Below are 21,514 nucleotides of genomic sequence, written 5' to 3'. Positions count from 1 at the left end.
ATAAGTGATATGGGAAGATTTCTCACAGGTGGTTATACCTATTAACTGATGCACATTCTATTTTTCATATTCAGACTTAATCTGAGAGCGAGCCCTTAAGCAAAGTGGAGTTAATGAGATCCTTCAGAAAGATTAAACCTAAAACATTTCATTTTCATCAAAAGCCCTTGAGAATAATACAATTGAAAATGTAATTGAACATTTTCATCTTAAAGCCCTTCACATATTATTTTAATATTCTTAGCTCCCTCTCAGTATTTGATCTGACTTGTCACCTTACAGTTTAAAGTATTTATGTTGTAACCCATTATAGTACATTTTAAAAATGGTGAACCCATATTTGATTATACTGTTTAGTCTTCTTGATACAAATGAACTAATAAATAGAGGTATTCACATAATATAAAGTGTATCAGACTAAATAAACTCCTGAAAATCCACATATGGAACCTTCAACCTTGATGTGAGCACTTTAAGTAGAAAGAGAACAGCTTATCAGATTTGGACCTATTTTTAGTTCTTTTCATTGTAAATAATCATATTTTGAAAGTTCTTAAGTGTTATCATAACTCTGCCTTTACCCATTTATAGATATTCATACTTATGTATAAATCAGACAACCTTTTCCTCCCTTAAAAAGAATTTTAATCATTAATAGCTTAGATATATTTGTCCTATTAATAACCAAATTCCTTTATAAGAATATATCTCTTATGGTTGAGTTAAAAATACCTCCCTATCTTTTCTTTTTAAAGATTTTATTTATTTATACAAGAACTGGGATACAAGAACTGCGGGAGGGGAGAGGATTCACCAGAGACAGAGCGGGGAACAGAGCAGGCAGACTGACAAAATACACTGAGGGGAGCAGCGGGCAAGACAGGAGAGGTCTGCAGCGCCATGTGGGACCCTCTCCGGCCAGCTGGATCAAACTGGCGCTGCAGAGGTTACGGACAGCCTCACAGTGTGGCGCTCAACCGCCTGTGCCACCAGGGAAGGCCCATACCTCCCTATCTTTACTTGCCTCAATGTGTTGAATTGAAATACTGCCCACATTTTCTTGAATCCATTCCTGCAGGGGAAAAATATCTAGTAATAAAGCTCTTTAGTGACACGTTTAAGTTTTATCAATGGAGTCCAAGTAGCATTTTGGGCAGGATAATTCTTGGATGTGCTGGACTGCTGAGCTCATTGCCAGACATTTAGCACCTCTGGTTCTCATTTCATTAAATACCATTATATACCACTTCTGTCCTCTCACCCCCTGGCATTGTGAGCAATTAAAAATGGGAATGATACCCTCGGTTGAATACCAGTGAATTAAGTAACATCAATTGCTATTTATTCCAAAAGTGAAAGTTAAATGTATCTTCCTTTAAATAAGGTATATTTGTATTAGAAACTTAAGAAGGTTTTATTTTACTTTTGCCAGTGTTTTGAGCCAGGATATTGTATACTTGAGGTTTACTTTCAAGGCCATTAAAAAAATGGTTTTCCTCCTCAGGTTTATGTGTAATTAAGAAATAAAGCATTAGTACTTTTTTTCTCTTTCGACTTATAGTACTAAAACCATTCTTTTTATTAGAGTGGATAGTTGCATAAATGCTTAAAACTTGTATTTAATGAACCCAAGTATATACTTTTTTGATACTTTGTGGCTAGTTACTTTAATTGTGAAATATTTTTGTCTACAATTGAATATATAGAGCACTTTCAAGCATGGACTTGGCACTGCTGTAAGTGGCTGAGCTGCTCCTTTGTGGGTTTAAAGCATGCCTGGAGTGGTCCTTCATGCATGCCTCAGTGTATATGGTGAAGTGGTTGTGCATCCTTCTATACTTTAACAAGTACTGCATGTGTGAAGGTGGAGTGTGTCTGTATCAGAGGTCACATCAATACAAAGTTTATTTTTTTGAAAGAAAACCTATATTGACTAATTTTTAAAATATTAAGCATCAGTAACCTGTCAGCAAAATAGCTTAAAAAGGAACATAAATTGAAGTATCTTTAAAGTTGTACCTTAGATAATGATACTTCATCATTGCAGATATTTGATAAATTGTTTATTAGGGTCCCCCCCCCTTTAGTTTAAGGGTAATGATTGTCAGTTTGAAGTAATTGTCTTGATAATATATGAAATTTTTCTGAAGATGTTTGGACTCCCAACTTAAAATTTATCCATAGTGTAAGATTTCTTTTTAATGATTTTTGGTTCAATACACCTTATAAGAGCTCTTCTTCCATGGGTCTGTAGCCAGTTCACAGATTTTGAATATTACCACATTGTCAAATAAGACAAAAGTTTAACTGATGTGTTTTGAGGGTTATGTGGAAATAGTAATTTTGTTTTGTTTTTGTGAATCATACTCATACTCTGTTCATAAGTGCTGTGTTTAGATCTAAAATATACCACTGTTTCTTCTTAGGAAACCTGAAAGTCTATTAACTATTTGAGTTTTATTATAATGTAAACTTTTATCTATTTCCAAAATGGTACTGGTAGCACTGGCACCTTTTTTATTGTGGCATGCCATAAGAGATGAATTAGAGTTATAAGATATATGTTATGTACTTAATCTTTATAGGCTTCCTTTAAATTAGATACATTGCTAGAATTGTAAAATTAAAAAAAATAACAAATAATATGAACCAAATATGTTAGTCATCAATGGAATATACTGATGTGGTGCTTCCTATTCTGTATTTTCCTAATGGTGGTTTAGTTGAAGTTTACTTATAGATAGTTCACATAGTGAGAATGAGATGAGGCATTTGAAAATTTATTTAAGTAATCTTGAAGAATTGCCACTTAGTTTGCTCATTTGGTAAAAGTATTGCCATTTCTTTGGCAGTAAACTTAGTATTGTCAAGGAAAAAAAAGAATGCCTGCTTCAATTGATTATTTTAGAAAGGACACATTTTGTAATTGCTGAAAATAGTGGAATTTTAACCAACTTCATGTCTCATTTTTAGTGCCTATTTAAGAGTGTCTTTAACTTTTAGTTTAAAATGAATGAATGTAAATATGATGAAAAATGGCAATTAAGAAAATAAAGTGAAAATCAGATTGGTTTATAGGGTGCACTTGGTACCACCATACAATTTCAGTAACTATCAAATAATGTAATAATTTAGATGTTATATGGGATGCATATTCTTTAGTTAATCAGTTTCTGACAAGATACGGGGTCAGTAGAGGAGAACCCTTATCTCAGTGCACTTTGTATTATTCAGTCTTTATTACTTTAAACTAATTAATACAAATTAGTAAATACATGAAAGTCAGGCTGTATTAATTGCTTTGGATAGACAGATGATCAAATTGACCAAAGTTTAAGAAATTTTCTATATAATCATTTGTTAGGAATTAGCTTAAATAAAGTTAAGAGTTGGGGGAGAAGCTATCCCTGAAAAAGGTACTTCTTCCCCCAGCTTTGGAGTTCCTTCCTAAATGGAGTTTAGTATTCAAACTCTGTATCATGAATTGGTTTTATATTAAGGTATTATGTCACTCAAAATATTGTAAAATTATGGGTGAAGAAATTGTTGAGAATTGACTGTTTTGAATAAGAAGGAACCTGGGGTAGGATGTAAAACTATTAAATCCCCCTTATTCATGATATCAATTTATTGTCATTCTTTCAAATATTTCTTTATAGCAGGAATATTTTAAGTTGGAAGCCTGCACTTTGTCACCCCATTCCAAGCATACTCTCCATATGTAATGAAAATCCATCCAGTTATGTATTAACTGGTAGAAAAATTTTATAGTTTGCTATTTCCATAATTGTCATTTTTTATAGTATGGTAAATCACTTGAAAGTAATGCTTAAAGATACACTTTCAAATAAAATAGGAATTAAAAACTACAATCAATGTTAAAGTAGAATAGAAAAATAATTACATAAAATTACCTTTTAAAATATTTAGCTAGTTTGAGTTTGTCTTCATGATGATCATTAGTCTTCCATGTATTGTGCCATCATTGTGTATCAGTTTAAGGTTATAGGTTTAGTAATAGCTTTATCTCATCTACTAATTTCATGTTGTAATTACTGCTGTATGTAGGCATGTAAGTAATGATTTGCCACATATTCCTTCAACATTGTGTTGAACCACTAATCTCTTAAAGCTTTGATAATAGCATTCTTATTTTGGAAAATATGTACTGTATATGCATATGTTTCTGAGATGTATACAACATTAAACTTAAAAGATTAGCTGTAGAGTTAGCTCTCTAAAGGCTATGTTTTTCAGATTCACTAGTTTGTCAGTAAGAAGACAGTCTCATTTGATCATGCTCATGAAGTGGGCGATTTGTCTCATGCTCATTATTATATTTTAAAGTAGATATATGGTTTAGTGTTTGATATTTGGCATTATTTGACAGCTTTGGAAATCATAGTGTGTGTTTGCATGGTCTTGGACAGTTTCTCACAAAAAGGTAAAACATAAAACTACAGTGAAACAGCATATAACTGACACAAATTTCCCTTTCTTATGGTCTCTGTTTTTCTCCAGTCTGCATTGGATTGGTGGCCTAAGATTGATGCTGTATATTGTCATTCAGTTGAACTTCGAAATATGTTCGGTGAAACCCTTCATAAAGCAGTGCAAGGTTGTGGTGCACACCCAGCAATACGAATGGCACCGGTAAGTTTAATCATGAACATTTAATCCCACCTTCGCATTTTCAGTATCTTTACTTCATTCCTGCTGTTTTTGATGATGTTAGAAAATCAAATGAGTCCTTCCTTTTCTATAAATATTGTGGTATGTTCTATACTGCAATATTGTTGCATTACTAGTTAATGATGTTTGTTTTCCACTATTTCAGCGAGTTGAGCTTATTTAGAGAAATTTTCTCACAAAATGCCATTATACCTTAATGTTCTTTTTTTTTTTTTTAACTTTTGCTTATGAATCAAAATATTTTGATTAGCTTCTCATCTTTTGGGGATGTGTAAGGAAGTGGACTCCTGGATTAGAATGAATGTTCCCACAAATGCAGTTTTGTCCATTGGATGTTGAATATTGCACAGAGAAACTTAGAAATAAAATCTTAAATTTGTATTTAAAATAAAAATATTTCATATTTCAGCAAATGTGCTTTGAGTGTTTAAAAATGATAGGTACATTGATATTGAAGTTTGTGTGTAAGCTTAATAAAAACAGATTTTTAAAATTAGGCATTCTAACAGAATTTAGAACTCAATACAGAATTTAGCAACTTATATGGAACCAGTTTAAATAGACAATTATAGGATTGTAGAAGTTATTTCTTGGTATTTGTGTATAGCAGGGATATTATACATGGCAACTCTTGACATTGATTGGTGGTGCTTTGTCTTCTGCTTCTTATTTTCTATTCTTATTCGCTGCTGTCGCTCACATGATCAGATGCCAACCAGTCACTGTTTTGCATGGCAGTGGGCTTCTGTGGCTGTAAGTATGACCCAGAAAAGTAACTACCTCAGAAAAGTCCTTGATTTCTTTGACTTTTCTGTGTATAGTTACCATTATAGTCACATCATGTCATTTCAAATGAAAATGTAGCATGTTTTTACCTCTTGGTTTTATCTAATAAATTAGCCATTTCACAATTATAATTTAAACAGCTTCCTCCTTGGCATGCTTCTCTTTTTCCAAGTTCTGTTAGTCAACATATTTTGGTTTTTACACAGTTTTATACAGTCACTCTTATGTAGTCATTGGTAATTCTTTCTGAGGATTGTTTATCTTTGTTGTTCAAATAGAGGAGTTTGCTATACTATATATTTTAGGATTATTTAACCTTAACAATTATAGCCAAAAGAGCATGGCAATAATATTTCAATAAATGAAATGCAAAGTTATTTTTCAGTTGACATTTTTAATGCCAGGTACTTAATTTTTTTAAGAATTAGAAATTTCAGTCTAAGCTGATTGGTGGTAAACATAAATAATAGCTACTTAAATGTTATTTAGCTAGATATCATTAATTTTTTTCAGAGATTGACTTGGAGTAAAAATTGTTTAAAATTTGTTTACAGAATCACTCATCCTGGATGTTATCTGGGAAATTAAAACTTTGACTTTTTTTTTTTAAGTTTTCTACCTCTTATGGTAGAAAATTAATGGTCATAGGCCTCCCTGGTGGCGCAGTGGTTGAGCGCTGGGCTGCGAAGCTGCCCGCAGCCTCTGCAGCACCGGTTTGATCCCCGGCCGGCCACCAGCAAGGGTCCCACATGGTACGCAGACCTCTCCTGCAGCACCCGCTGCTCCCCTCAGCAGTATACTTCGTCGGTCTGCCTGTTACTGTTCCCTCCTCTGGCTCTGGTGAATTCTCTCACTCTCCCATGCTTCTGTCTGTACCCAGTGCTTGTATAAATAAATAAATAAATCTTTAGAAAAAAAAGAAAATTAATGGTCTCTGCTAGTAGAATATGGTGGAGAAGTTCATTTTCAGTTCTGTTTAACTTCAGTCCAGTTCATTGACTCTTTGCAGTTTATTTTCTGTGCATGAGGACTCTAAGAAAATGATACTAAATTACTCTTTTGAACAAATTTAATTGGCAGTCTGAAAATGTTTTACATTAAATTATTTTGTTTCTTAGTTCTACTTGTTAACTACTTTTAGGAACTCATACTACTGATCATTATTTCATAAAAGTCATACCTAGTTCTTTATATACTCTCTATAAGTCCCTTTTCAGGTTTATAAATATTTTCTCCCATTCTGTGGGTTGTCTTTTCACTTTTTAAATAGTATTCTTTGAAGCACAAAAGTTTTTCATTTTGAAGAAGATCACTTTATTCCTCCTTTTGCTTGTGCTTTTGTTGACATATCTAAAAAGCAATTGTCTAATGAAAGAGCTCTCTTCCTGTCACATTAATTTTAGAAATTATCTTTCCTTATCCTCCCATTAACCAGTTCCCTGTTGAAGTACTGCAGGTGTTATGAGTGAGAACTGTGATGTCAGACTAAGTTTGAATGTTAACATTACTGCTTGATAGCTGTAATCATCAGAAATTGACTTCTTTAAGTCATCAGTAAAATGGCAATAATAGTGCCTCTTACCGAAAGGTTATATTGAGGATTAAAATGCTTAGCATAAAAGCTTTAAACATAGAGAGCACTTGATACTTGGTAGCTGTTATTGCTAGAAATCTTCTTTGGCTAAATTTTTTTTTCCTTAAAAATATTTAATCAGGTGAGTGTCTTTTGACTTTGTAGCATGTTAGAAGTTTAATAAGTATCTGTTAAATTGATATGTAATATATAATAACCCATTTCATTAAACGAGGAGTGGGTTGTGTTTGAGCTTGCTAAGGATCTCAGTAAAAAGAAGATTAAAGAAAACTGAAAATAAATATCACAGTTGATCATTTGGGCTTGTAAGAATAGCCCTAATAGAAAAGGAAGATGGGAAGATTATGTTTCCAAAAAACACTTTATAAAGGGGAGCGGTGTTGACTATAGAGAAGGCACAGACTAATTTAAAGGGAAAAATGGAAAAGTAAATCCCCAAATGTTAGTCATTGGCAAAGGACATTTTAGAAGGGGTGCCAACAGAGAAGTTTTCTGTCAAGAGCAATGGACTGATTTGGCATGGCTGTTCTCTGAACAGTTTGAGATTTGTTCTTGAATGAGACAAGCGTCCTTTGTCCAAATATATTCTCTCATCACTTGGTGGAGCTGTAATTAGTTCCCTCACCCTTACAGATAGATATGTGATTAGAGACTGCAAAACACTCCGTAAGACCTTGTAGTAGGGGTTTCTGATCCAGAAATTTCCTTGTATTTTTAAAATTTATTTTAATGATTTAAACAAAGTGATTGGAACCTCCATTTAACAATGTTCTTCTGTCTTCTACTCCAAACTATGTATTTAACCTCATATGAGTAAATGAGTCATGTTTAAATTTCTTGAGCCTTGCAAATGATCTAATTTATCTTACCAGTAAGTATAGGTATGGTGAAGCCTCCCTGGTGGCCTAAGGGTTAATTCTCAGCACTATCAACGTGATGGCCGACTGCAGCAACTTGAGTTCAATCCCCAGCCAGGGAGATAGCTCACATATGGTGCAGCAGACCTCTCCTGTCTCCCCCACTGCTTCCCTCAGCAGTGTATTTCAATGAATCTGCCCTGCTCCCCACTCTGTCTCTGGTGAATCCTCTCACCCCCTGCACCTCTGGCCTACACTTCCATTCTTCACAAAAATAAATATATAAAATCTTTAAAAATAGTAATAAATATTTGTAGGGGCCTTCCTGGTGGCCTGGGGGTTAAGTCTCAATGCAGTCACTACTATGGCCTGAGTTCCATCCCTGGCCAGGGGGCTAACCCACGTGGCGTTGCAGACTTCTCCTGTCTCACCCGCTGTTCGCCTTAGCGGTGTCTTTTAGTGGATCTGCCTGTTCTACTCTCCACTCTGTTTCTGGTGAATTATCTCACCCCCACACTTCTGGTCTATACCCAGTTCTTTCACAAAATAAATATTTAATACATAAGTAAATAAATATTTGTAGACTGTAGATTATATGAAAGATAAATGGCTACATAAATGGAAAGTTCTTTTATTTTCTCTCCTACATCTCAATAAAAAGAACCTAATTTAAAAATGGGAAACCTTTTAAATAGAAATTTCTCCCAAAAAATATACGAGTGACTAATAAACACATGCAAGGATGACCTTCATAAGCCACAGGGAAATACATTAAAATCATAACAGAATTCTGTTTCATACCTACTTGAATGACTGCAGTAAACAGCAAGTGTGATGAATGTTTAGAGAAATAGGAATCCTCATACACTGTTGGTGGGAATGAAAAGTATTACAGCTTCTTTGTTAGTTCCTCAAAAGATTAAACCTGCACTATTTGACTCAGGCTCTAGGTATAAACCCAGTTCCACTCCTTAAGTATATCCATAGGAGAAATTAAAATATTCAAATATTTTAATTTGACACAAATATTCACACCATTCATAATAGACAAATTGTAGAAATAACCCAAATGTCCATTAGTGAATGTAGTATATTCACTGTACTAAATTGTAGTACATCTGTACAACGAAATATTATTCAGCAACTAAAAGGAAAGAAGCATCTGATACATGCTATAATGTGGATGAACCTTGAGAACATGATGCTAAGTGAAGGAAGCCAGGCACCAAAGAACATTTCCATTTATATGAAATGTCCAAATAAGCAGATCTGTAGATTTAGAAAGTAGATTAGTGGTTGCTGATGGCTAGGAAGGTAGTGTGGGAGGGTAGGGAAATGATTGCAAATGCACATGGGGTTTATTTTTAGGTTCACGAAAATATTCTAAAATTAGAGAAAGTGATGGCTGCACAACTCTATGAATGTATGAAAAATTACTGAATTGTACACTTCAAATGGATGAATTATATGGTAGGTGAATGATATCTCAATGAAGTATTATAAAAAAAATGATATTTAGAGTTCTTTTGGTCCAAGAAGACACTTTGTTATGAGTTTAGCTTTTATTTCTAATCTCTGAAATTCTCAATAAGCATTTGATTTTAAAAATCATTCTTAAGATGTTTATATCCATGTATTTATATATTATGTATATATAATATATATATACACACACCATATTTTATGTGTATACATGAGCTAAAGGACAGCTTTCTAGCTGATGTTCTTACTAGGGAAAATAATTAGAAAATTAACATGAAATACTTTTTCAGAACAGGAAAGTTATTCTGGTGAGTGAACAGTCAGACAATAAATATGAAATTGTTGTATTCCCATTTACTGAAGCATGGTAAATGCCAGGGAAGCAGTTGTGCTAACCAGTCACCTCACAGAGATTCACCGTGAAGTCTGGAAACATGGTGAATATACATAATAAATAGTGAAGAGATAATACATGAGTGTTTCTCACCCTGGCATAACTGACATTTTTGGACTGGTTAACTCATTCTTGTAGGGGGCTACCCTGTGCATTGTGGAATGCTGTGGAAAGCCTTTTATCTGCTAGATGCTAGTAGTACCACATTCCTAGTCATGAAAACCAAAAATGTTCCATGGGTGATCCTTACATTGCCTCAGATGATTTGTGGCTCTGATATACTTGAGCCTGTATCTTGTTGTAGAAGTAGCAGAAAGTTCTTTCTGTAAAAAGGTAAAATAATATCTGTGTTTCTGCACTTTATAACCACTTTATATTTTGGAGAAAGATACATCTCTTGTTGGAAAGAACTGTTTTGAAATTTTTCTTCAACTGAGGGAAACTCATATCCCTATCACTCCCAGCCATCAGTGATCCTCTCTTTTCCTGGAGCTCTATATAACACTTCTTCCTTTTATTTATTCTTTTATTCACATAACACTGCATTATTAAATTATGTAAATTTCAGGTGTTCATTGTTGAGAATCAGCATGTATCTTATACTACATTGTCATTGTCAAAGGTCTGAATTCATTCCCCCTTTTCAGTTCACCCCCTTAGGCTTCCCCCACTTCCATTCCAGTTCACCAACCCCTGCAACCAACCCCTCCTTAGCAACCATTAATTGGTCTTAATAATCTAAAAGTTTATTTTTATACAACACTTACTTAGCATGTAATTTCTGACTTTATATAACCCACAAATGGTCGTAAGATGGCACAGCAGATAGTTGAATAAATTTATCCTGAACTCCTGAAGGTTCCTTTGATTTTTGTATCAATTAGCAAACTTACGGTTTATGTTTTGTTAGATCTGTTTTTTATAGCTAAGGAAATTGAGACACAAATAATGTTAAATGAATTAACCTAGTTACATGTTTAGTGACTAGTGAACATTCAGTCAAGTGTCTGTCTTCCCTGACTAGTGTGTTAGCCTGATGAAAGTGGGGGCTTTGTCAGGCTTGTTGAGTACTAGTCTCTTGGCCCAGAACTATATCTTGCATATATTAGGCATTTTGTACATGTTTGTTGAATGAATGAATGAATTTCTTACTTGACCTACTTTCAAAGCCCTGCTGCATCTGGTGTGTTTATCTTCTGGAAATAATTCAATCTAACATCCCTCCCCCCAATTAAAATGACACATTAAAATCTGAGTATAGTGTTCCATATGTGATATAATAATTGATGAAAGCTTTTAGCCTGCTGTGTGTATATATCAACTTTCCATTAATACAGTTTAAGACCACATTATTATCTTAGATTGAGTTTTCAGTTATTTAAATCTCACCTTTTCATGTGAACATTGAGTCATAGCTTCTCCATTTTGTACTTTTATAGTGTTTTTAAGACTTGAAATATTTGTCTTAGCACTAATCATTTATTGTTTTAATGCTAGATGTATGATTTTTTTTCAAAAAATGTATTTCTATACACATTTTGTTTCTTAAAATTTCTGCAAAATTTGTTTCTTAAAAGAGATCCTGACTCAGCAAATACTTTTACCTGCCTTATAATTCAGTCATGGTCTTAATTAGCAGGCAGTTTTGGCCCATAATAGACTTCTTGAATGCTTTGATTCATGAATTTTTTTCTTGGGTCCCACTGCATACCAGCTTGGATTTCTACCAATATCTGCAATTTAAAAGGTCATCTCCCACTCTTACTTCCTCCCCTCTCCCAGGTGTTACTGAGATATATACAGCACTGTATGTTTAAGTGTACAGTCTAATGACTTGATTTGTATATATTGTGAAATGTTAACAAAATAAATTTTGTTAGCACCCATCATCTTATATAGATACAAAAAAAGTTTTTTTCCATGTGATGAGAACTTTCGGGATTTACTCTCTTTAGATAGATCATATAGGGTGTTAGCGATGGTTCATACTTTATCTTATAACTGGAAGTTTGTACCTTTAGACCACTTTCATCCAGTCTTCCACCCACCATCCCTTATCTCTGGTAACCACAAATCTGATCTTCTCAGTTTGTTTTTTGTTTACTTTAAATTCCACATAAAGATAACAAAGTCTTTGTCTGACTCATTTCACTTAGCATAATGCCTTCAAGGTCTATCCACAATATTGCAAATGTATATGGAAGAATTTCCTTTATTTATGACCAGATAATATTCCATATATATGTAAATGTATGTATACTATTATATATATTCCCTTTTATACTAATACACAGAGCCCACAACTCTCTCCATTCATCCATGTCTTAGATATTAGGTATAATATTTCTATAAACATGAGGGTACAGGTATCTCTTCAGTGAAGTGTATTTGTTTCCTTTGGATGTATTTCCATTATTAGAATTTCTGGATCATGTGGTAGTTCTATTTGTAATGTTTTGAGGAACCTCCATACTGTTTTCCATAGTGGTTGTACCTAATTTTACAACCCCATCAGCAGTGCATCAAGGTTTCCTATTCTCCATCTCCTTGGAAGCAATTGTTACTCCATGTCTCTTTTTTAATGCTAGACATTCTCATAAGCATGAGGTGCTATCATTGTGGTTTTAATTTGCATTTCCCTGATGATTGGTGATGTTAAGTGCCTTGTCATGTACCTTTTGGCCATTCATATATGCTCTTTAGGAAAATGTCTGTTTAGATCTGTGCATTTTGTAATTGCCTTTTTTTTTTTTTTTTTTTTTTTTTTAGTATTGAGATATATGAACCATATCAGATTCATGGCTTGCAAATTTTTTTCCATTCCGTAGTTTGACTTTTCATTTTGTTGATTGCTTATTTTTGGTTTTTAGTTTGATGTAGTCCCCACTTGTTTATTTTTTAATTTTTGTTGCTTATGCTTTAGGTGTCATATCTGAAATATCAGTGCCAAGATCCATGTCAAAGAACTTTTTTCCTCTGTTTTAGGGGTTTTATATATAAGTCTTTAATCAATTTAGAGTTAGTTTTTGTGAGATATGTAAAATCTTTCAAGTCTACATTCTTAGGTAGCCATACTGGAATTAAATTTGCATTTTTTGCCTGAGATTAAGAGATGGTATAATTAAACTAATGCTTTTTGGAAGTGGTTACTAGTTAAGCAGTAATTGTTAATATCTACTAATTGTAATCTGATACATGTTTCTGTGCAATGACTGCATCAGGGAGGAGCAGTTATACTTAGTTACATTAAGGAAATAAATTTTGTTCAGTGAAAGTTTCACCTTGATCTAAGATGTCACCTTGGCTTATAATGGGGAAAAAAGTCTAATAGGTGCAAACAGTAAAAGCAGTATTTATTAAATACATTTGGTAAGATATTTACATTTAAATAATAAAAGCAAACATTATGTAAAATTTACTATTTTCTGCAGTGACTATATTATGCATTAAACTGTACATTAAGTAGCTATTCCTCTCATGAGAGTCAGGAACTTTCAGTGTTCTTGGGCATAATAACAAATGCATTTTTCACACTTAAACTTTGAGAATAGTTGTGTTACAGATAACACAGCTACACTTTTGTCTTTATTTTATCTTTGAAAGATAGCCTGTTGACTAACATTATGGGCACACAGATGTGGGATATTCTATCTGCATGTTTGTATATGTGCTCACCTAAAAGCATACATGTCAAAACCAGATACTTTTGTTTCCTTTTAAAAGGAAAAGAGAAATTTTATAGTAAGAGAGAAAGGTGTGGTATTGGATATAAAATATAATTGGTGGATTTTCTTGAATAATGTTCATAATTATAATATGTACACATAATTATAATATATTCATAATTATAATATGTACACAGAATCCATGGTAGTATCCCTACATTTTCCTTGATTTAAACTTTCTCAAAGAATTCTTTCTCTATTTTATCATTGTCCTTGAGACAAAATACATGTATTCCGTAACTTGAGAGAGATGGAATGTCATTGAAGGAAAAAAGCAAAGCTACAATTACCTATTAAAAGCACAGCTTGCCAAAATAGCATATTTCAATTCTAAGAAGTAGTTATTTTTAGTTTTTAACATCTTTGAAATTGGGAGTCCCTCTTGTTTCTATGGGTATCTTATAGTTGACAGTGATTTTTTATTCTATGTGATAAATAAAATATAGATACATCTTACAGTTGATCCTGCCCCAGGTTCTAGGAAATAGTTGTATATATGAATGTGAGATAAGTGTTTGTTAAATGAGTTTGCTCAGTGTATGTATTTGTGAGAGCTAATATTTGTAGACTAAATTTTCTATCCCTAGTGTTTTTACATTTTTGAAAATTGATTTTTACTTAGTCAGATTTGAAATATTGAAACTTTTAGTATTTTAATAGATTTTCATTTAAATTTTATTAAATTATATAAAAATATAAATATTTATAAAATAATTTTCTCTTGTTTTTTAAGTTTAATAATACAACCATATACTGACTAGTGAATGGTTTTACTAATCTCACACATTTGGTAGTATAGAACATGTCTGTTTAGTTTTTCAAAGCTTTTTGATAATAGACTTTTTAGAGTTGGATAATTTCCTGAATCTAATACTGATTCTTATAAGATAATGTCATGTTTTTGTTTTTAGAGTCTTACATTTAAAGAAAAAGTAACAAGCCTTAAATTTAAAGAGAAACCTACGGATCTAGAGACTAGAAGCTATAAGTATCTTCTTTTGTCCATGGTGAAACTAATCCATGCGGATCCAAAGCTCTTGCTTTGTGTAAGTATTTTTTTTTTAAATATTGTGAAATTATTATCCTAACTTCCGAGATAGGGTTTAACTAAAATCCTAAATCTATATAAAATATCAAATTATATAATATTCAGTCATAATCCTGGGATAGGGTGGTGGAGGTAACTAAGCAACCTCAAATCAGAGTGTTTCCTACGACGTCTACATGGTGGTTTTTTAATCTCCAGTTGCTACCAACAAGCAATGTAGTTTTTTTGTCTCCCTTTTTCTTCCTGTCATTAGCCTTCTCTTACCACTAACTTTGCTTATAAGTACATACTCTGGGGGGAGAGGAAATGAAAGTGGGTGTGGGTAACACTCAGTTCTGTCACAACTCTGTTTTTAGCAGCCTTGGAGGGTATTAGATTCCTGAGAGCACTACTCTAGTATACAAAATAATTAGGAACTTAGAAATAAATGAGTGATAGTTATATGAAGTGATTAAAAGCATAGGCTATGTAATATATGGGTGAGTTAACTTCTCCATACTTTAGTTTTCTTCTCTGAGCTATTATGATAACCCAGAGGAATAGTAAAAAGGATTATGATAGTACATGTCATACTTTTAGGAATAATGTAAAATAAGTACATAATGAGTACTAAATAAATGATAGCTGTTATTACTATTAATAAAATATAGTTAACATTAGTAATATTAATATAATAATGTAATAGTCCCAAGTGTAATAGTTAAATATTGTGAATTCACAAAATAGCATGTTTACCTTCTGTGGAGTTTCTCTGGAAAGCAGCATCTGAAAGGATTTCTTACTGTTTTTTTTATTAGCAGGCTTTTTAAGTGTTAAGGTTTTCCAGTTTTGATTGCCTGTTTTTCAAATTACTATAGGGGTCACAAATTGATGTCCATAGTTTTAAGAGTTCTGTTAACCCCTGAATTAAGGAAACGTACATGTGAATACTTTTCTCTGAAGAAAGAAAGAATGAATATGAATGAATGAAATGAAGGCATTCTCCAGCGGATCACTGACCCTAGAAGGCGGCCTGTGATTGATATTTTGAACTCTTCGAAAAGCCCATCCAAATTTAGTAGTCTAATAGAGTTAAATTTTAGCACTTTGGTGTGGAGACATATCATAAAAGCTATTAGTGAGACTGTGAAAGTAATGAAATAATCTTTATCTTCCTTTGTTATGGGTTATTTGTGGTGTTATTGTGCATGTAATAAATTACCACCACTCTTTTTGCATAATTATGATTAAGGTTCAAAGAATGCACTAAGGTCATGAAAGAATTAAGGTTAAGGTTAATTAACCTTAATTCTTATTAAGGTTCAAAGAATGCACTAAAGTCATTTGTTAAATAATTTATTCAAAGAACTAGAATTTAAGTGAATCTTGATATTTTCCAAGTATGTAATACAGTGAGCTGAAGTAATTCAAAATTGAAATTATTTTCTTTGCCGCCACCTAGTGGTTAAACAACTTTTCTTCAGCATTACCATAAGTAAGTTAAAGTAGGCTCATTGTAAATATTTCAAATATATTTTGCATATAAAAATTATAAATCTCATTATATAAAATTATAAATTTCATTATATAAAATAAATGTATGAATAACTATGACATTATCTCAATGGTATTTTTAAAGTAATGAAATCTTACTGTCTCTCATCTCTATTGTTTCTATTCTAATCCATCACATCAGCTAATCATTTCTCTAGAGTTATGGTGATTTCTTTAAAAAGCAAATCTGATCATTCTCCTGCCCAGTTTAAAAACCTTTTAGTTGAAATTGTTCTTGGGATTAAGGCCAGATTCCAAGCACCTATAAGGTCATATGCTGTCTGAGTTCTACCTACCACTTCTACCACCTCTAATTTCTTATTTCCTTTGTTTTCTCTACTCCAGTCATGAGGGCCTATTTTTTACTCCTTTTTACCTACTATATTTCCTCATATTCACCCCGTCTGCTGTTCCCTTAGTTTATGATGTGTTTGCTTCTCCTTTCCACATAGTAACTCCTGCTATTTCTGAGCTATTATCATTGTTCTAAGGAAATCTCCCCAAATATGCCGCATTTCCCTGTTATGCACTCATAGTAACGTGTAATTTTGTAACACTTATTTCATTTGCAATCGTATACTTGTTGGTCTGATTATTTTATTAATGTTTGTCTTTCTTACCAGACTATCTGCTCCAGGAGGGTAGGAAATATCTTCTTTCTTTTTTTGTTGTATCTTTGGTGTTCAGTAAATATCAATGGGTTATTAAAGAATATGAATGTCAGAAAGTAGGCTTACAGTTTTGAATTATAGATGTACTGGTGTGAGGTCTTATCTTAATCATAATGGGAGAGAATCTGTAGTTAGCAATAAAATATGGGCCTCACTTGAACCAGTTATTCTTGAAGTGCAAATAGATGCTTACAAGTTTTAGGAAACATTTCAGTCTCTTTAAGTAGGTCAACATTCACATTTATATCAACCACAATTTGCTTTGTTTAGTACACTGTTTTTTCACACTGAAAAAGACTGACATGGGTATCTGGATTTGTGGATTCTAGTCCTCTTTGTGGATTTGGGTAGACCCTTTGTACTGGACAAAAAGGCTGCACAGGATAATCATGCAATCTTTCTCATTCAGTATGTATGTTCTTTTCCTTTGGCACAATCATTTATAGATAAAACCAATGAGTTTCAAATGAGAGATATATTATTTAGCTAGTGTAGTGTTGCTGAAAAAATAAACTACTTAGCACTCATATTAATGATATAATTTCTCAATTGGAAGCTAATATTTAACTTTTAATTAGTATTTTTACTCAATACTATTCACATTAATAAGCAAATACAGATTAAGAAGATCCTTAATAAAACTTTTGATTTTATAATTTCACAATTTTTTATTGAGCTACAATTCACGTACCATAAAATTCACTATTTTATTAAAGTGTACAGTTCACTGGCTTTTAGTATATTTATAAGGTTGTACAGTCATTACCAGAAACTTTATACCCATTAGCAGTCACTTTCCATTCCTGCTTCCTTCTACCTCCTGTCATATGATTTTTTTAATTGAAGTTTGCTTTTTTCTTGCAGAATCCAAGAAAACAAGGACCTGAAACCCAAGGCAGTACAGCAGAACTAATTACAGGACTAGTGCAACTGGTCCCTCAGTCACACATGCCTGAGATTGCTCAGGAAGCAATGGAGGTAAGGGGACATTTAATTCCAGGCTCTTAAAAAAATGGTTTAAACTCTGTATGTTCTTGGTCTTTCTTTGGTGTGTGGTTTCTATGAGTGACAGATGTCATTATGACATGTCAGAGAGCCATGTCATTTCTGGAAATGGTAGGTTTGTGCTGTGTCTCCCTGTACTCCATAGAGAAACAAGGAATTTACTTGGCTTTAGATTATATGTAGCAACAACTTTTGTAAATTTTTATGCTTAATAAAAGAACTCAAAATGTTGTAATTGTAGTTGACTTAAATTTTTCTAAATACATTTATTTTCAAATAGGGATCTAATTCACATATCATAAAGTTTGGTATTCTAAAGTATTTAATTTGGTGGTTTTTAATATATTTACAAGATTATGTAAACATTGCCACTATCTGATTCCAGAGCATTTTTGTCACCCCTGTTTTTGTCGCCCTGTTGCTACTCAGACCCTGTCCACCCCAGCCCTGGCAACCACTATTTTTTCTTCTTTATAGATTTTTTTTGTTCTGGACATTTGATATAAGTAGATCATATAATGTATAACTTTTTGTGTCTTCTTTCATTTAACTTACTGTTTTAAAGATTTTTCCATATCATAGCATGGATACTTTTTTTTTATTGCCTAGTAACGTTCCATTATATGGATATACCACACTTTGTTCACCTGTTCATCAGTTCTGGACATTTGGAATTATTTCTGCTTTTTGGCTATTATAAACAATGCCGCTATGAATATTTGTATAGGTTTTGGTCTGGCTCTGTCTCTTAGCAGAATTGCTAAATTATATGATAACTAACCCTGTTTAACATTTTGAGGAACTGCCAAACTTTTTCGTAGTAACATCACTCTTTTCTGTTCCACCAATAATATATGAATTCCAATATCTCTGCATCCTTGCCAGCTATGCCTTTTTGATTATAGCCATTCTAAGGGGTGTGAAGGCAGTTAACTTTTCAAAAAATTATATTGATTATATGATCAATATTAGTTTATTTAAATTTGTTTTTTTTTTAAAAAGATTTATTTATGCATACAATTACTGGGGTCTAGGCCAGAAGTATGGGGGGTAAGGAGAGTCATTGGAGACAGAGTGAGGAGCAGAACAGGCAGATCTGGTGAAAACACTGCTGAGGGGAGCAGTGGGACAGGAGAGGGCTGCTGTGCCATGTGGTTTAGCTCTCTGGCCAGGGATCAAACTCAGGCTACAGTGACTGGTGATAGCTTGATAGTGCTGAGACTTTAACCCCTCTGCCACCAGGCAGTCCCTAAATTTGTTTTTTTGTTGTCAAACTTTACATAATCAGATAAAACTGATCACCCCCAAAGTTCCCCTATATCATTTTGTAGTCAGTGATCCCATTCCCTATTCTAGCAACAATGGGTCTGATTTCTGTCACTCTAGTTTTGTCAATTCTTGAAGTTTGTATGAATGGAATCTTAGACTTATGTGTCCTTTCTGTTTTACTTCTTTCATTCAGCAAGTTTTTGAGATTTGTCCGTGTGTTAGTTCTTTCTTTTTTGTTTTTGTTGATAAATATTGTACTGATGATTATACTAGGTGATTCAGCTGTTAATTGCCACATAGGTGAATGTGTCCATTACTGCAAAACGGCTTGTGCTCCTTGTTCCCCCTCTTCCATTATTGCCCTGTGTTTCCCCAGCTACCCCTGGGTACAATGATCTGCTTTTTGTTACTATAGATTAATTTGCATATGTATAATTAGAATTATACACACTCCTTTCATTGTCTTTAACTGCATAATTATCACATTTATTGATGTTGTTGCATATGTCAGTGGTTATTCCTTTTTTAAAAATATGCATTACATATTTTTGCTGCATGGTGTTCCATTCATGGCTGGTTAGACCACAATTTATTCACCCATTTGATGACAGACATTTGTGTTGTTCCCAGTGTTTGACTAGTGTTTAGCTGAACAAGTGTTTCCAAACAGCATTTTATTGGAATTTTAATAAAGAATTTTAAAGGGGGATAAGGAATTACCAAGCATACCAACCAAACTCTGAGGAGAATGTGCAGAGCTCCACAATGGACTTGTAGAGAAGCATTGTGGAAGTGGAGTTAGGGTAGTATCAGTTTGAAGGAAGAGTCTAATTTTACTCCAGATACATTGATAGTTTTAACTTATGTAATAAGTTTGTGTGTGTGTGTGTGTGTGTGTCTTAAGATTTATTTATACAAGAACCGGGGTACAGGCCAGATTTGTGGGAGGGTGAGAGGATTCACCAGAGACAGAGTGGGGAACAGAACAGGCAGACTGACTGAAATACACTGCTGAGGGAAGCAGTGGGCGAGACAGGAGAGGTCTGCCCCCCACCATGTGCGATTCTCAGCCGACCGGGATCGAACTGGCACTGCACAGGCTGCGGACAGCTTTGCAGCGCGGTGCTTAACCACCTGTGCCACCAGGGGAGGCCAGTGTGTGTGTGTTTTTAATGAATTATTTAATTCCTATAAATGGTCTGTGAGCCAAACACATTTTTAACTTTATGGTCAATTGGAATATTTAAAATTTTTTGAGTTAAGTTTTCTCTCTTAAATATCAGGCTCTGCTAGTTCTTCATCAGTTAGACAGCATTGATTTGTGGAATCCTGATGCTCCTGTTGAAACATTTTGGGAAATTAGGTATGTACTTTTATTTTTTAATTCATTTGAAAAATTTATCTTCTGTCTTTAAATATTCACTTTATAGTACTTAGTTTGTTGTAAAACTTCATTCACCTATACCTCCAGAGGGTAACTTACTATTTGGAATTTATTTGTATTTGTATTGTTTGGATGTTTGTATTTTATTTGACTTGAGATTATTAATTAGACTATTTCTTGTTTTAACTAAAAGAATGTCACTGAGTTTTAGAAGATACAACTTTCAAAATATGCTAAATTTAATTACCCAACGTGAAGTACTGTTATTTGGAGGATTCTCTATTTCATATTTTCTATGTAGTTACAACTGTGTTTTTAATTGATTGTTAGTTAGAGGCATAGAATGTTAAAATTTTGTAACATTAATAGTTCAGATTTTTAAACTATGATCTTTCATAAATTTTCCATAATACCAGTGTTTTTGGTGAATGACATAATAATAATAACTGCTTAGAAAGCAAACATATATACAGAATTTTATAATCTATTTCCTAGGTTATATGAATAATTACCTTTTAATGAACACAAAAGCAACACACTGAGGAAAATGTAAATATGTAAGCCTCAAGTTTTGTCATTATCTTAATAAGAGAAGTGGGTGCACTAAGTCACTTGTTGCTGAGTTAAATCATAGACTCTAGAGTGATCTACTCTGATAGTAATGTGATGTGAACCTTGTATACAATTAAAAGTTTCTAGTTGCTACATTAAAAAGTTAAATAAACAGGTAAAACTAATTTTAATATTTTTTAACATGGTATATCTAGAATGTTATTTCAACATGTGTTTAGAATGCAAGTTATTAATGAGGTATTATTTGTATCTATGTTTTTCTTTTTCCACATAGTCTTTAAAATTTGATGTGTTTCATACTTAACAGTACATATCAATTTGGACAAGTCACATTTCAATTGCTTAATCATCTTCTGTGGCTGGTCAGTTGCTACTTGTTGGACAGTGCAGCTCTAGAATTAGGGACCAGCAATCAACATTTAAAAAAAAATTCTGAAAGCTGATTTTAAAGCTATAGTTCTAATAAATTCTAGTTGAGTAAGTAGGACTTTGGGGAGGGGG

At 33.1% G+C, this 21,514-nt stretch overlaps 1 protein-coding gene across 4 annotated transcripts in view; it reads left to right on the top strand.

The window, feature by feature from the left end:
* Window positions 1-21,514, top strand: part of NF1 (neurofibromin 1) — a gene marked incomplete at both ends in the record, with an annotated part of 273,922 nt that overhangs the window by 90,842 nt on the left and 161,566 nt on the right. For all 4 annotated transcript variants that reach the window (XM_084237353.1, XM_084237352.1, XM_084237351.1 and 1 more), the window contains 4 exons: window positions 4,522-4,653; window positions 14,442-14,576; window positions 17,647-17,760; window positions 20,340-20,419. In XM_084237353.1, coding sequence (XP_084093479.1) covers window positions 4,522-4,653; window positions 14,442-14,576; window positions 17,647-17,760; window positions 20,340-20,419 — 461 coding nt within the window. The remainder of the gene's footprint in view (window positions 1-4,521; window positions 4,654-14,441; window positions 14,577-17,646; window positions 17,761-20,339; window positions 20,420-21,514) is intronic.

Source organism: Talpa europaea (genome assembly GCF_964194135.1).
Source record: "Talpa europaea genome assembly, chromosome: 7".
NCBI classification, from domain to species: domain Eukaryota; kingdom Metazoa; phylum Chordata; class Mammalia; order Eulipotyphla; family Talpidae; genus Talpa; species Talpa europaea.
Note: the sequence above shows the minus strand (reverse complement) of the source record. Positions and strands in the feature narration are given on the sequence as shown.